This window comes from Aplidium turbinatum, chromosome 5 (assembly GCF_918807975.1).
Source record: "Aplidium turbinatum chromosome 5, kaAplTurb1.1, whole genome shotgun sequence".
In the NCBI taxonomy this organism is placed as follows: domain Eukaryota; kingdom Metazoa; phylum Chordata; class Ascidiacea; order Aplousobranchia; family Polyclinidae; genus Aplidium; species Aplidium turbinatum.
In genome coordinates, this window is record NC_137476.1 from 27,927,367 (window position 1) to 27,940,976 (window position 13,610).

The 13,610-nt window shown below is 35.6% G+C and overlaps 1 protein-coding gene across 2 annotated transcripts; it reads left to right on the forward strand.

Moving 5' to 3' along the window:
• The first annotated feature begins 1,330 nt into the window (after positions 1 to 1,330).
• On the forward strand, positions 1,331 to 13,300 carry LOC145770735 (nucleobindin-2-like). Of its 2 annotated transcripts, none has more exons than XM_082582438.1 (11): positions 1,331 to 1,487; positions 3,496 to 3,603; positions 4,636 to 4,762; positions 5,339 to 5,445; positions 6,122 to 6,307; positions 7,256 to 7,346; positions 9,903 to 9,961; positions 10,681 to 10,878; positions 11,025 to 11,207; positions 11,498 to 11,644; positions 12,079 to 13,300. In XM_082582438.1, exons 1-11 carry the CDS (start codon positions 1,347 to 1,349, stop codon positions 12,271 to 12,273), a joined length of 1,542 nt encoding a protein of 513 aa, XP_082438564.1. In that variant the 5' UTR covers positions 1,331 to 1,346; the 3' UTR covers positions 12,274 to 13,300. The 2 variants fall into 2 exon arrangements, with proteins under 2 accessions (XP_082438564.1, XP_082438563.1); XM_082582437.1 differs by lacking the exon at positions 7,256 to 7,346 and adding an exon at positions 7,808 to 7,898.
• Positions 13,301 to 13,610: the final 310 nt, after the last annotated feature.

The window sequence follows — 13,610 nt, forward strand, 5'->3', positions numbered from 1 at the left end:
TTTTTCCGCAGTTTCCGCTAACCTTTACCCTAACTTAAGTTATAGAGCAATCTATGCTCTAACCCTAACCCTCGCTGATTGCAGTTTCCGCAAACATTTTTCCGCAGTTTTTGCTGACCGCAGTTTCGGCTTACCCTAACTCTAACCATCGAGTAATCTATGCTCTCTAACCCTAACCCTCGCTGATCGCAGTTTCCCAGTTTCCGCTCACCACGGTTTCCGCTAACCCTAACCCTCGAGTTCGGCTTTGTGCTATTAAACCGCAATCAGCGACTTCGACTTTTTAAATTTTTTCTCTCGATCTTTTCAGGGTACGAACTGAGGGTCCGAACTGTTCAGGGTACGAACTAGGTTGCACCCTAATACAAGTGGTAATCTAGCTTTGTAAAAGTGGAAGCACTGGTCACTCACAACTCAGGTGTCCTAGACGAAATCCTGATTAAGGTATGGGTAGCAAGTAACCAGAGTGCACTAATCTAAATATTTTATTAGTCCTGTATAGCATGAGTCTTCTACAGTACAAGTTAGTAGTTGTGAACTGAGCTAGCAACATTTCGGTAGCCTACCTAGTAAGTAAGTGATTGAACTTGGTAAGTTCAGTTGTTTTTTTATTTCTGACCATCATATCAAAACAATACACGTCAACATAGCAAAGGTCAAGAAAAAGGTAGAAGCGACAAAAATAATGAAAGTGAGCAAGTCGAAACTTACCAAAATTGGTTTTAAAGCAAGCCATGATCAAGCAATTCTGATGTTAGCTGAAAATCTCATTTGGTTAGGCCTACTTGGACAGTAGCTAAAATGTACTTGCTTTGTCATGCAGAGTAGTCTGAGGACTGTATAGCTTGAGCTAAGGTCAGTATGCACTACTTTTGCCTTTAGAAATATGGTTTGCTATGAGTGTTGTAATCATATACAGTACATTTTCTCTGCAACACAATGATGCTATGTATGCAGATTTTAAAGTTGTTAATTATGACATGTATCCCTATTTTTGTATGGATTTTGGTACACTTGCTTTTTGTCTAGAGTTATTTCTGGTTTAGACAAAAGTTAAAAGAATAAGACGATACAGCCAAGGATAGTTCATGTGTCAAAGTTTAGTGGGCTAAAAATGCATGATTGTCAAACCACTATAATGAGTTCGCACAACATGATTTCAATTTAGATATATCATATTGTATGTCTAGTCTATGGTCGATCCTATAGCACTTAGAAAGCACACACCTTCTGCTTAATGTCATGCTACAAAAATACATTTTTAACATAACATATTGGCCCTCATTGCTTGAATTACTTTGTGTTAACCTATTTTTAGATATAAGAATATATTTCAATTTTTAATCATGTTTTTATACAACTTGTTTATCTTTGTCTTATGGGCAAGCATAATTTTTGCTGCTCCAGCTCCCACTAAACCTCCTGCCAACTCTGAAGATGAATCTAATGGCATTGATGAGGAAGTAATCTCAGAAGCAGATTCAATGGTATTACTGGTTATTTTATTAAGCGATACATCACTATACAAACAACTAAAAACAACTTCTCTTTGTATTCTGTTTTAAATTTTTGGAATTGTTGTTATTTAATTGTTTTTTAGTGTTTTTTTTGGGTTATATTGCTGTACTCGGCACATATATATCTGAATTTTTGTTACCTGTAAGCTATTATTCAGACCACAATTTTTTTCTTATAACCAAATCAATGTAACCTTAATAGTCTATTTCCCTTTGAAAATGAAATGCTATCATTTAAGAAATTATGAGAAGTATAATACCCAAAATACTGTATATACAGAGGTGGGCACCCGTTACTTTTAAAGTAATGCACTACCCACTACCACCGCTACTAGGACCAAAGTAGCGCGCGCTATCGCTACGTTTGTCTTAAATGACCCTAGGAAGCATTCTTCAGGTCCCTAGTGACCTAGAAAACGAATGTTATCATTTGTTTACACTTTCACTTAACGTTGTTATAGAAAATACATTCTAAGGGAAGTTTGTTGTTACGCATCTTTCAAAAACACGAGCATTTCAAAATGAGAGTTACTAAATCCTGCCCGCTTTTGCTTAAGCACATCTTTTCCAACAGAGAAAAGTCTCTCCACTGCAACACTGCAAGGAATGGGATTGTTGTATGAACATTGAACAGATGTTTTAACTCGGTATTCGAAAAGCTCAAGAACTTGCTCCTGTGCGAAAAAGAGGCGTCCACAATTGCTGTTTTCTTCTGCACCGACGTTTCACGGGATGGCGCCAACACACCAAAAAATTCATCCTTGGAGTCGTGACGAGATTCCCAAAAGACCGAAACTTTGCAACCAAACCGATCATATAGCTGCTTGACCACACCATTGTTGCCAAAAAATGAGTATTTTTTTTTCAATTTAAATTAAAAAGTAGCGGGTAGCGGGAGTGCGACTGAAAAAAGTAGCGCCTCTCTTGCTACCGCTACTTTGGAAAAAAATTGCGCCACTACTGCAGCCGCTATTCCAACTAAAAAGTAGCGCCACTACCGCTACTTTTACCAAAAAAGTAGCGCGCTACTGCCCACCTCTGTGTATATATATAAAGAACAGATTGATATATATTCAATCTTGATGAAGACTTCTGTTATCTCAACGATATCTTCTGATAATGGAATCAAACAAAAGCGAATAACTAGCACAATGTTAAATGGTGAAAACTGTAGCCTGTAAGAAATTGTAATTCAATAGCTTACTAGTACTTGAAATTTACTTTTTTCATTCTTATAACACCATATTACTGGTTTTTCCTTGTATAAGTTTTTATTTGTCATTTGTACAGTACGGTATATATATAATATATAATCTTTAATATCTTAATATAATAATATAATATAATCTTTAATATAATAATAAAATCTTAATATAATCTTTAATATAATAATATAATCTTTAATATAATAGGTTATAATATTTAATATCTTTTCAGGAATTCAGGTTTAGAGGTTTTTTTGTTTTTTTTTACAGATTAAATTACAGTTGCAATATTTAATATCTTCTCAGGAAGTACAGGTTTAGAGATTTTTTTGGCAGATTAAATTACAGTTGCAATATTTAATATCTTTTCAGAATTATCGATTCTTTACTGTTTGCATGTTTTTTTCAGACCTTCTGATGATCTGTTAGGTGAAACAATTTGTAAAGGCTTCAGATAGTAATAACTATATTTGATTTATATAATATATATATATTATATAATATAACTGCAGACAGTGCACACTGTTTCGACCTTCCGGTCTCCTCAGTGCAGTGTTACACTGGATATTATATACTGTATATATCAGATTCAATGTTTTGAAAGCATCATATATAAAATTAAACATTATGGTAGCCTACCAGTAAATATATTATATATTTTAAAACATTCAAAAATAAAACTATTCTGAAATAAATATTCTAATAAATAAATAAAATATTCTGAAATAAAAATGCTATATAATTGTCCTAATATCATCAACAAACTCTTCTAGGACACTGGATTGTATTATGATCAATATTTACAAAAAGTCATCAAGCTCTTAGAAAGCGATGAAAGTTTTAAGAAAAAAATGGAAACTGCAAACTTTGATGACATAAAAGTAAGAATGTCACAAAATTAGAAATTTGTATATATATTCCATTATCATATCTCACTGCGAGTAAAAGAAGCATCCATAAGTCTGTAATTATATGTTTATCTTATTTTTCTATTGCTGCAGTGTAGAATAAGAAGATTGCTCCAAGCATGGTAACAGTCTGATAATTTGTTTGTTTATCTTTATCCTGCATTGCGGGAAAGCAGACTTGAGCGCTATGCATCAACACCTGACCCTTGCTGCAGCCGACTGCAATGTCTGTTTCCGGTTGTCTACTTTACTTATGACTTAAATTTGATACTACCCATTACTCGAAATCGATCACTGGGTAGAGGCAATTATCGTAAAGTTTCTTGCCCAGAGAAACAACAGCAAGTGCGGGCGGCTGGAGTCGAACATGCAGGATTGCAGGCTCTTGACTGCGAGCCCAACGCGCTAACCACTCGGCCACTGCTGCCATAGTTTTATATATTGTTTAACGCTTTTGCTTAGTGTTGATTTTTGGGTTAAAAGTAAATGATTGGGAACACTTATATGTCTTTGCATTTTTTTTAATTACTAGTGTTATTCTGTTGTTTTAACATGGTTTGGTTTGCTAGCATTGATTCCTTACTTCAGTTGATATAGAGTAGAGCGATATAGAGTTGGCAATTTCCACTAAAATAGTGGTTCTTAACCGGGGAGCGAGAGCTTTACAATGATATTTAATCTTTGTAGTGATTTCAATGCTTTGTAGGGTACTGTTTGTCCGATATATATATAGTCTAATGACCTAACATGTTTTTGTACTTTATGTTGCATCAATACTTTTTTATCTGCCTAGTTTGTTGATATTTGGGTCCAAATTGTTTGTCGATGTTCACTTCCAATTAGGACTTCCATTCTAGTGCCTTTAGTGTGACAAACTGATCGCATATCCAAATTGTGTTTTGGGACATCACATGTGTAGTAAGGTGGTAAGCAAAGCTCAAAGTTTCTTTGCTTTTAACATGTTTCCTTCATGGGTTTGGCATTACGTATATTTTACTCTTACAGGAAGGAAAACTAAGTCATGAAGTTAACTTCATGCCAGAAGAAATAAGGAATCAACTAAATGAATTAAAGAAAGAGGAAGTAAGAAGGTTAAGAAAAATTGTTCATGCCAAAACGAATTTAGACAAAGGTAACGTCGCAATTGCAGAGATCTTAGTATCAAAACTAGCATGGTAACCTTGACTTGGCAATTGTGTAAGAAATCATCTTTGTTGTGATAAAGTGGCTTAGATGGTTTAATTTTGGGACTTTTACGAGTAAAAGTAAAATAGGCTACTCCTTGGTTTGAATAAACTTCTAACGTCGGAATAGTATATAGTTATTTTATGCCTTTTAGTTGATTGAACCAATAAACAGCCACATTAATGCGGTATATATATATTTTTGTGATAGCAGCTGTAGCTAACCCTCGAGGTGTTTACTTAAGTAACTCGTCAAGGGCAGATCTTCAATCTGTTGTTTGATATAAATTACAGTCTACAGACAAGCAGAAACTTCACTCTGTTATCTTGGTAACCGGGACATGCGTCAGTCATTTAAAGCCTCTGCAGGTGTGCGAAAACTTCCACAATTAAGCTTTTTGGGAGCCTTTTTCAGTCCAAAGATGGAGATTCCCACACCCACAGTCAATAATCAGGAATGAAGAAAAACAACGTTTTCTTTGCAATGAATACATCTTACAATCTGTATTATTTATTTATTTAAGGTCGAAGGGTTCAGAAGACACAATACCTCGCTCAGATAGCGCAACATCTTGACCATGATAATCCACATACATTTGAAGCTTCAGATTTAACTAATTTGATCAAAGCTGTAAGTTGTTGCGAGGTATAATTATTGATTCATGTGACATTAAATTAAACCAAAGACTTTGAAATGCCGTCTGGCATCATGCTGTTGAAGTGTTTTGCAATGGTCAAGTCATGTCGAGTCGTAGCAAGATCACGACACTACCCATGACCACCTAGCCAAAATATTGAACTCTAACCTCCCTTATGAACTCCCTCCATTCAGATGGCCAATGTTTATAAAATCAATACGGAATAAACGATAAGATGTTGAGTAGGCGTGGTGCAAGCGGAATGGCCCGTTTCGGTGAGTCCGATTCGGTGAGTCCGGTCCCTATTAGGTGATTTTTTCAATTTTTTTTTTTTTAATTATCGGGTACCGTAGCCTAATTATCATTGCCGTTTTAAGGTTAAGGGTTAGAGGTTAGAAACTCACCGAATCGGACTCACCGAATAATAGCAGACCATGGTGCAAGGATCTTTAACAGACTGATCGGCTGTGACCTCCCTTATGAATTCCCACCATTATAATATGCTTTTTTTTATTAATTATTTTGGCATGCTTTTCAGTCCCATAATGTCCTTGATGTTGTCAAAACATTTATTTTTTGTCATCCTTTGATTCGTCCGAAGCAACTCATCGGAAAATGGCGTGGGATGGTGCAAGGTTAAACTCTTCTGTAACTTTAAATTTTTGCCAGGCAACGGGTGACTTGGAGAACTTTGACAAGGAGCGTCACGAGGAATATAAAAAGTTTGAAATGAATAAGGAATTAGAACGACAAAGAAAAATGGAGCTACTGGATGATCTGGATCGGCAAAACGCGGAAGAAGAGTTTCTGAAACACCAAAAACAAGCCGCTGAAAACAAAGGAATCCGTCATCCCGTAAGTCAACTTAAACAACGAATTTATATAATCACCCAGCCAGCAAACTTAGCTCTTTTTGCATTAATTCAACTTACGCTTACGTTGAATCCATGCCAAAAGACTGATTTTTGCTTACTGGAATAATACTTGAATACAAAAAAAGAATGTATTTAACAACTGACCAGTGTAAATTACTACTTTACATAATAATATACATTAGAATTCGGCTAAGTTACTTTCTCTGCAGTGACATTTTGACGAAGGTCCCTTCAACGTGTCACAGGCGAAGTCTGCTGTATTAGATTGGGTACAGTAAGGGATAGGTTATAGTTTATTTAAAGCGTTAGGGTCTAAAGGTTTGTTTAAACAAGTATGTTTGAGATGACAGAGCATATCAATAACTGCTGTTTGTTTGGCTTCTCTTTTACCACTTACTCCGGAAAACTTGAGCTGTACCTCCGACTCCACGTGTTCATTTTTACGTAATTGGGCATTCTGGCTAGTTTGCAATATTTTTTATCATAATTTGGGACCCCTAACTTTATAATTCTGCCTTCCGACTACCGCAAAATATTTCCGGACAAACGTGGTAACCGTGACTTACAAATATATTTTATTGGTGAAATTTGTGAGCAGAGAGCATGCAATATTGGCACTCTGATGTTAAGCAATGTGATGTTGTTTTGTTGTTGTTATCAAGAAAAGCAATGCAATGCATGGTCTTTACCAGCAGTGTTATCATTGCTCTAATGCTTACAGAAGTTTTTGCTTAGTTTGATATGAAAGAAACTGACTTGAACAGTGAGTAAATAGAGCTGTTCAAAGCAAATTCACGTTTCGTTTAGAAATCGCTGCCTGCGGCGCAGAATTTATTATCTTTATTTGTTTCGAACAGATCTATCCTTTACTTACATACAAAAGATGTAAAATTAGATACATGAAATAATTTGACAAGTGACTTGGTAGGCCAGCAAGCAACAGTTGAACGAAATCTGGAAAACGGAGGACGGCGTTACAGAAGAAGAATTTGACCCCAAAACATTCTTTTATTTTCATGGTCAGTTTTCTGGCTTAACAACGTGTGGTAGGATTGCAAGTGTTTCAACTTAACATCGAGCTAACATCTGGTGATGAAAAATCGATGTCAAGTTGGAAAGTAGTCCGTGTGAATTTTTCAATTTGCAATTTTGTCGTTTTATGTCTGATTTGGTGAAAAACGATGCGATTGCGAGTTGAAAATGAGTGTTTTAGTTTTGTTAGCCTTACTAAATTGACTGTGTGATTTTTTATTCTCTTCCCACTTTTTCACAACATCCCATATACATACTGAATACCATCTTTTGCATTCTTGCACATCGTTTCTAACAATTGCGAATAACAACTCTCAAAAATTTATCACCAATTGTTTTTTGAAACACCTTTCACCCGACTTTGCTTTTCCGCATCTGTAAACCTAACCTTCCTACCGCTGTCTTCCTCGTCGCTTCTACGCATGCACATACAAACATGACACCACAGGGCAGCAAAGCTCAGCTGGAGGAAGTTTGGAACGAGGAGGATGGGTTGAATGAACAGGAGTTTAATCCAAGAACCTTCTTCAGTCTGCATGGTGAGCAAAGGCAGAGGGTGGCGCTTAGATAGCAGCCTGCATGATACAAACCTTAACCAACTTCACTGTTTTGCATGTTTTATTTTTACCAACATTATTGCTCTTTATGTTCCATGTCAGCGCACGGTCACGCATTTTCTAGATGTTTTCTGTTAAGACAAGGCTAGAAGAAAGGCCGAGACGGCGCGTCTTTACAAACAGTACCGAGCATTTTATATTGTCTCATGTCTGTGGTTCTAATTGGCGAGTGAGCTTGAAAAGAAATCTACATGAGCTTTCGATTTTAAGGCCAGCTTTTCATTTCTTTATCACCGTAAACTGAGGCAGTTTTCAGGCCACCAGCAAAACGCTTAATTCAGTAGCCACACGTCAGACCATGTCACAGTTTGATAAGTGAAGGACGGGAAAGTCTTAATTGAATGTTTAGACAAGTTTAGTGCAAGGAAAACTGTTCTTCATCATCTCATCTGTTTATTATCAACCAATTTGTAAATACAACACATCTTTTTTGATTATTGTTTATTTTCTCATGAAAATAAATTGACTTGACCTTTTTCATCACCTTTTGATCATAGTCCATTGCAAGATAAACGTTAAGTTTTGTGTTTTTTACAATGTAGAGATATTGTTTAGTTGAATAGGCCTATAAAGTTTTTTTTAGAAAGATAGGTTCTGATGTGTTACTCTTTTGCTTTATGGCACTTGCTGCATGCTATAATTCTACACCCGTATATACTGTAAATTAAATTTAACATTTGTAACATGGTTAAGAAATGAAATCAGATTTATTGGTTAAGCCATCTGCATTTCTTTATGGCGATATACATTTTTGGTGATTATAGTGGTGAAATTCACGAGGTGATTTTTCTTGACATGATGATTTTAATAGGTTTGTTTACAAATGAACTTCCAAGTAAGCTAATGCACGATTGCACGCAATGTTAAACATGAAAATGCAACATACATATAAATAACTGTGTTTTGTGTCGTCAGCTGGTGATTCCTAACTAACACTCAAGTCCTGTCAATCACATCATAATTCCATTTTCCGCACACCAGAATATGTTCAACTGTTAATTCTAATTGTTTACAAGTATTAACTGCTTAAATATAGTGGAGGGCGGGGCAAAGCGGAAAATCTAAGGAAGAAATCGTTTTTCTTGACTTTTGCAAAACATGTTTTAATGAGTTGACAATTAAAAGGACTGCTGATAGGTTATGCTTGTGCTAAAAAGTACAGCTGAAAGTAGCACTTTCTCCAATAAAATAATATTTTTTACCGATTTTGCACGGGGCAAAACCGACCCCGGGGGTTCGGTTGACGGGTTAATTTTTGACCCTTTTGTTAGTGTTACAACAAACTTTTACCGGAAAGCTTGTTAAAAGTTCCTATTATCGAGCCTTTTTTTTCCTGGAAGTAAACTTAGCAGAAGGTGGTGTAAATATGTCTGCTATCGAAATCTTCGTTGGGTCTTTTGACGAGGTGGGAAGGTTTGCCGAATCAACCAACCTAATTATAGTTCCGTTTTCACCTGATCGTTCAAGGGGTCCGTTTTGCTCTTCAGCGCTGTGTTGAACACTGTGCTTCGCATAAAACACGTATGAAATAAAATTGCTTAACCTAGAAACTCCAACTGTTTATGACTAATTTAATTTAGAAGTATTTCCCTTCACTCGATTCATTTATTTATTACAACTCAATTGAACAAGCAACTTCACTTCAACGTTTGCAGCCAACACCGACTTTCACAAGGCTTTTCTTTCATCAACATTCTCTAAAATACATTATATTTCCTTATTGCTTTGTTCAAAATGGAAACCGCCTCTTATGTTAAAACAAAATAAATTGACTTGACTTTCACAGAAACATTTTCTTAACGTTTGTCACTATTTAGTAAAGGAATTGTGGTGCTAGCATTTTTTGTTTTTGAGAAAAATGGGGGTCCGTTTTTCCCCGCCTTCCCCTACAATCGTTACATCATGTTTTGCATTTCATGGTTTTAGATGTGAACGGCGACGGATTTTTGGATGAAGTCGAATTAGAATCACTCTTTGAAGCTGAGGTGATGACGGATTATGAGTGCTTTTTTGTTCCTGTCGAGTGTTAGCTTAGATGTTTTACATTAGATGTTTTACATCTATCGAATCAGCTGAAGATAATGAACATCAAAGGGACAATTGATCGCTCAAACATTTTGATTATCACAGGATCATACATCTAGAACAGTGATTATAAACGTTTTTTAACCCGTGTGGGCCCCTTCAACATCTATTTAATGCTGAAATCGCCCCCTTAGACATTTAAGTTGTAAAAAGTACTTTTACGCAATTTACCTGCACATTAGTAGGTACCTAATTAAATCAAATATAGTTATTACTATCTGAATCCTTAACAGCCTGTTTCACCTTTAACGGATCATCAGAAGGGTCTTATTCAAATAGAATCTAGGTACCTAATTATTAATAATTAATTGCTGAATGATATTTTAATGAAAAGAATAAAAAATTACTGCAATTTAACAGCCAGTGGGAAAGTTATGAGTGTTTTTTTCTTTGTCAATTCATAAATGCATGGAAGAATATTCGAAAGTACACAGCGTATGTGGGTTCCACAATCCACATGTAGTATATTTCTTCGTTTTGTCTTCATTTGCATGAGAGTTGAGCAACCAGATTGGCATAGTGGAGACCAATAAAAGAATAATTCGGATAGCTTTCTCTCTCTGCCAACATTATTTAACTGACTAACTGTACAACACTAGTTAATCGACTGTATTCGCAGCTCGAAAAAGCTTACAACACAACAGATCCGAATGGTGACGCAGGTGGTTTCGTGCAAATGGAAGAAGAAAGAAGGAGAATGAGAGAACACGTGATCAACGAAGTTGATAAAGATGGCGACGGCTTGGTGTCGCTCAAAGAGTTTCTCTCATATACAAAGTCTGCTGAATTTGAAAACCCTGTTGAAGAAACATACAAGGTAGGCTACCAGTTGCCAGATTTTCTTCTGCATATTTAAAACTTCATCACTACTGTATTTATTTGTTGAAACCGGGAAAATAAAATAACAACCGTTTGACTACCTCATATCTTCATTTCTAATCGAGATTTCTTCATTTTTTCCAGACAATTGATCAGATGCTGATGGAGCATTCTCTTTACACAAAAGAAGAATTGCAAAAATACAAGGATTCGATTGCGGAACAGGAAATGGAGATAAAGCAGAAACTAGAGGTCTTGAAAGCCGAAGCAAAAAGTCTCAGTGGATTGAGAAAGGATTTGAGTGAACATAAAAAACAAGTCTCAGAGGTTAGCTGCGCATTTTGTCTACGTTGATAATATGTAATTGTGTAATGGACTAATGGTAGATCTTTTGCGTGCAAGTAGGACTTGAGTTGCACTCTAACTTACTGAGTTTTAAACATTTTCTCAAGACTTTTATTTTATTGCTTCAGTTTACGTCTGAACATGTCAAGCAACCTTTTTTAAGCTCTATTAGATTTTCTTCGAATATATTGGAAGTTTTGTTTCATTTTACAATCACAATTATGGTGGTGAGAAATTAAGGATTAAAAAAGTAATGCTTCTTATTGCTTTAGGATGGACACATTGGAGAAGTTGAGAAAATTACTTTGGAACTGAAAGAGCAGGTAATAAAGGAAAAGGAGGAAAAACTCCAAGAAATTCATAAAGATCTTCAACAGCAGAGCAAAGATGTTCTTGAGATGAAACAGCAAGTCCAAAAAGTAAGAAATTTGAGAAATAGATACATGATAGATTACGGCCATACGTATTTTCAGCAGAGGATATGTCTGATTTTTTCAGGGGAAAGAGATGCGTAGCCTACATTGGAAATTACTCTTCCTATTTTTCCAACTTCAAATAGCCACTTAGTATCGCATAATCTACTGAATAGATGACATGTCCTATTTTTTTGTAATAATTTTGAGTGACCTTATAAATCTCACATACCAGTACCTGACTTGAAACGACAAAAAATGTATTGTTGGTGTTGAATTGACCTTTAGAAGATAACTAAAGAATAACTTAAGGAAAAATGTACAAACTTAAGAAATATAAATCCATGCATCCAATTGAAGCAAAACAATGCTGTGTTTAAAAATCGCTTCGTTTTTCTGCCATCATAACATATCGACATAAATTTTGCGATGTTTCATAGCATGAAGTTGGTGAAAAGGTAGTGGACGAAATCAAGCAAAAATTAGACAACCTTCCCGAAGGCCCTGAAAAAGAGAAGGAATTGAAACAAGCCCACAAAGACTTGGAAAATCTGAAACAGGTTCAACAAGTAGCAGGAAACTTAATAGATGGAATGAACAAAGTCCCAGCAGATAGCCAACCATCTCAGCTCTAGTTGTACGCAAACAGAAATTTCGTAATAAGTTTTGTACAAAGAAAAGAAACTAGGGATTGCATTTGATTCATTATTATTTTGGAAACCTTGCTTATCAACGACGTGACACCGATGAATCAACCAGGCAAGCTTTTTAAAACATGATGTAGCAAGTTTTACTTCTCAACCACCCAGTCTACCTTTCTAACCAAGTACTCGCTCAACTTGTACGATTTATTTTTTTATTTAGATGAGTACTTTTTATGGGTAGTGCATGCCATTTTTTGTGAGCCGTAAGATTTCCGGTTACAAGTTTACATAAAATCTTTGTAGAGAACAGCATGCTATATCCAACAGTATTTTACTGCCGGGGGTACCACTATGCATAATACAGTACTTGTCAAATGGAGTTTTTGTTTGATGGTATTGAGATAAATCTTTTATATGTTATTCTAGCAACCTATAATGTTTGATTATATGAATTTACTTTGTTGCATACTGTTGAAAAGTTCATAAAATCAAAGTTGAAGCTACTAGCTAGTACCACCCTCTGCTTGCCTGCTGCAATAAAAATTATGATATTATCTACAAAATACTTCGTCTGATAGTGGCTGCAAGTAATTCCAAGAATTGCAAATTAAACAGTTATATAAACACTTTAATTTTTGGTTGTCCGTAAGCTTTATCCATGGTGAAGTTTGCTTGCAAGCTGACACACACTGCTAGTTACGTATAGTTTTTTTTTTTTTTAATGAAATCGTTGGACACAGCATAAGTGTTGCTACTGCTCCTTCAAATGTACAAGTGTGGTTTCCAAACATTGATAGGCTACATATCTCAAATCTGTGCGTTGATTAAATGCGTTTGATCGATGCAAAGAGATTCATTTTTTATACTTTTTTTTGAAGTGAAGACTACCTTTTCACTGTATCGCAGTCTGAAAGCAATATTTTGTCATGATTGCTATTGCAAAGATTTTATTGTTGCCAACTTTTTAAGAAATTATGGTTTGTATCATTGTAAGAAATACAGTACACCAGGGTGAGTAGTTCCGAGTGTTATTTTTACCAGTTGACAAATGCATAAGCGACGTACCGGTAAAGACAGTGGCTACAGTTTTGCATGAGCATGATAATTAACACCACATCAAAGAGGAGTAACTGGCCACTAACAACCCAAGTGTAAAAATTTGGGGCTTATTTTTCTTTTTCATTCTCTGGATCAATCTCCACGCGTGTGTATTCATTGCAGTATCAGTCCATCGTTATGTTGGTCTATGTGTTGTTAGAATCCTTATCTTTAGACTGATAAAGCCTCTTTGAAAGCTTAATCCTGATTCCTGACAGTTTACCATATTT

What these genes read in the sequence shown, in the direction of transcription:
- LOC145770735 (XM_082582438.1), top strand. Translation starts at nt 1,347, where the DNA reads ATGTTTTTATACAACTTGTTTATCTTTGTCTTATGGGCAAGCATAATT. An exon ending in AATCACTCTTTGAAGCTGAG is followed by an intron (nt 9,962 to 10,680) that starts GTGATGACGGAT and finishes CTGTATTCGCAG; the next exon opens with CTCGAAAAAGCTTACAACAC. An exon ending in CTGTTGAAGAAACATACAAG is followed by an intron (nt 10,879 to 11,024) that starts GTAGGCTACCAG and finishes CATTTTTTCCAG; the next exon opens with ACAATTGATCAGATGCTGAT.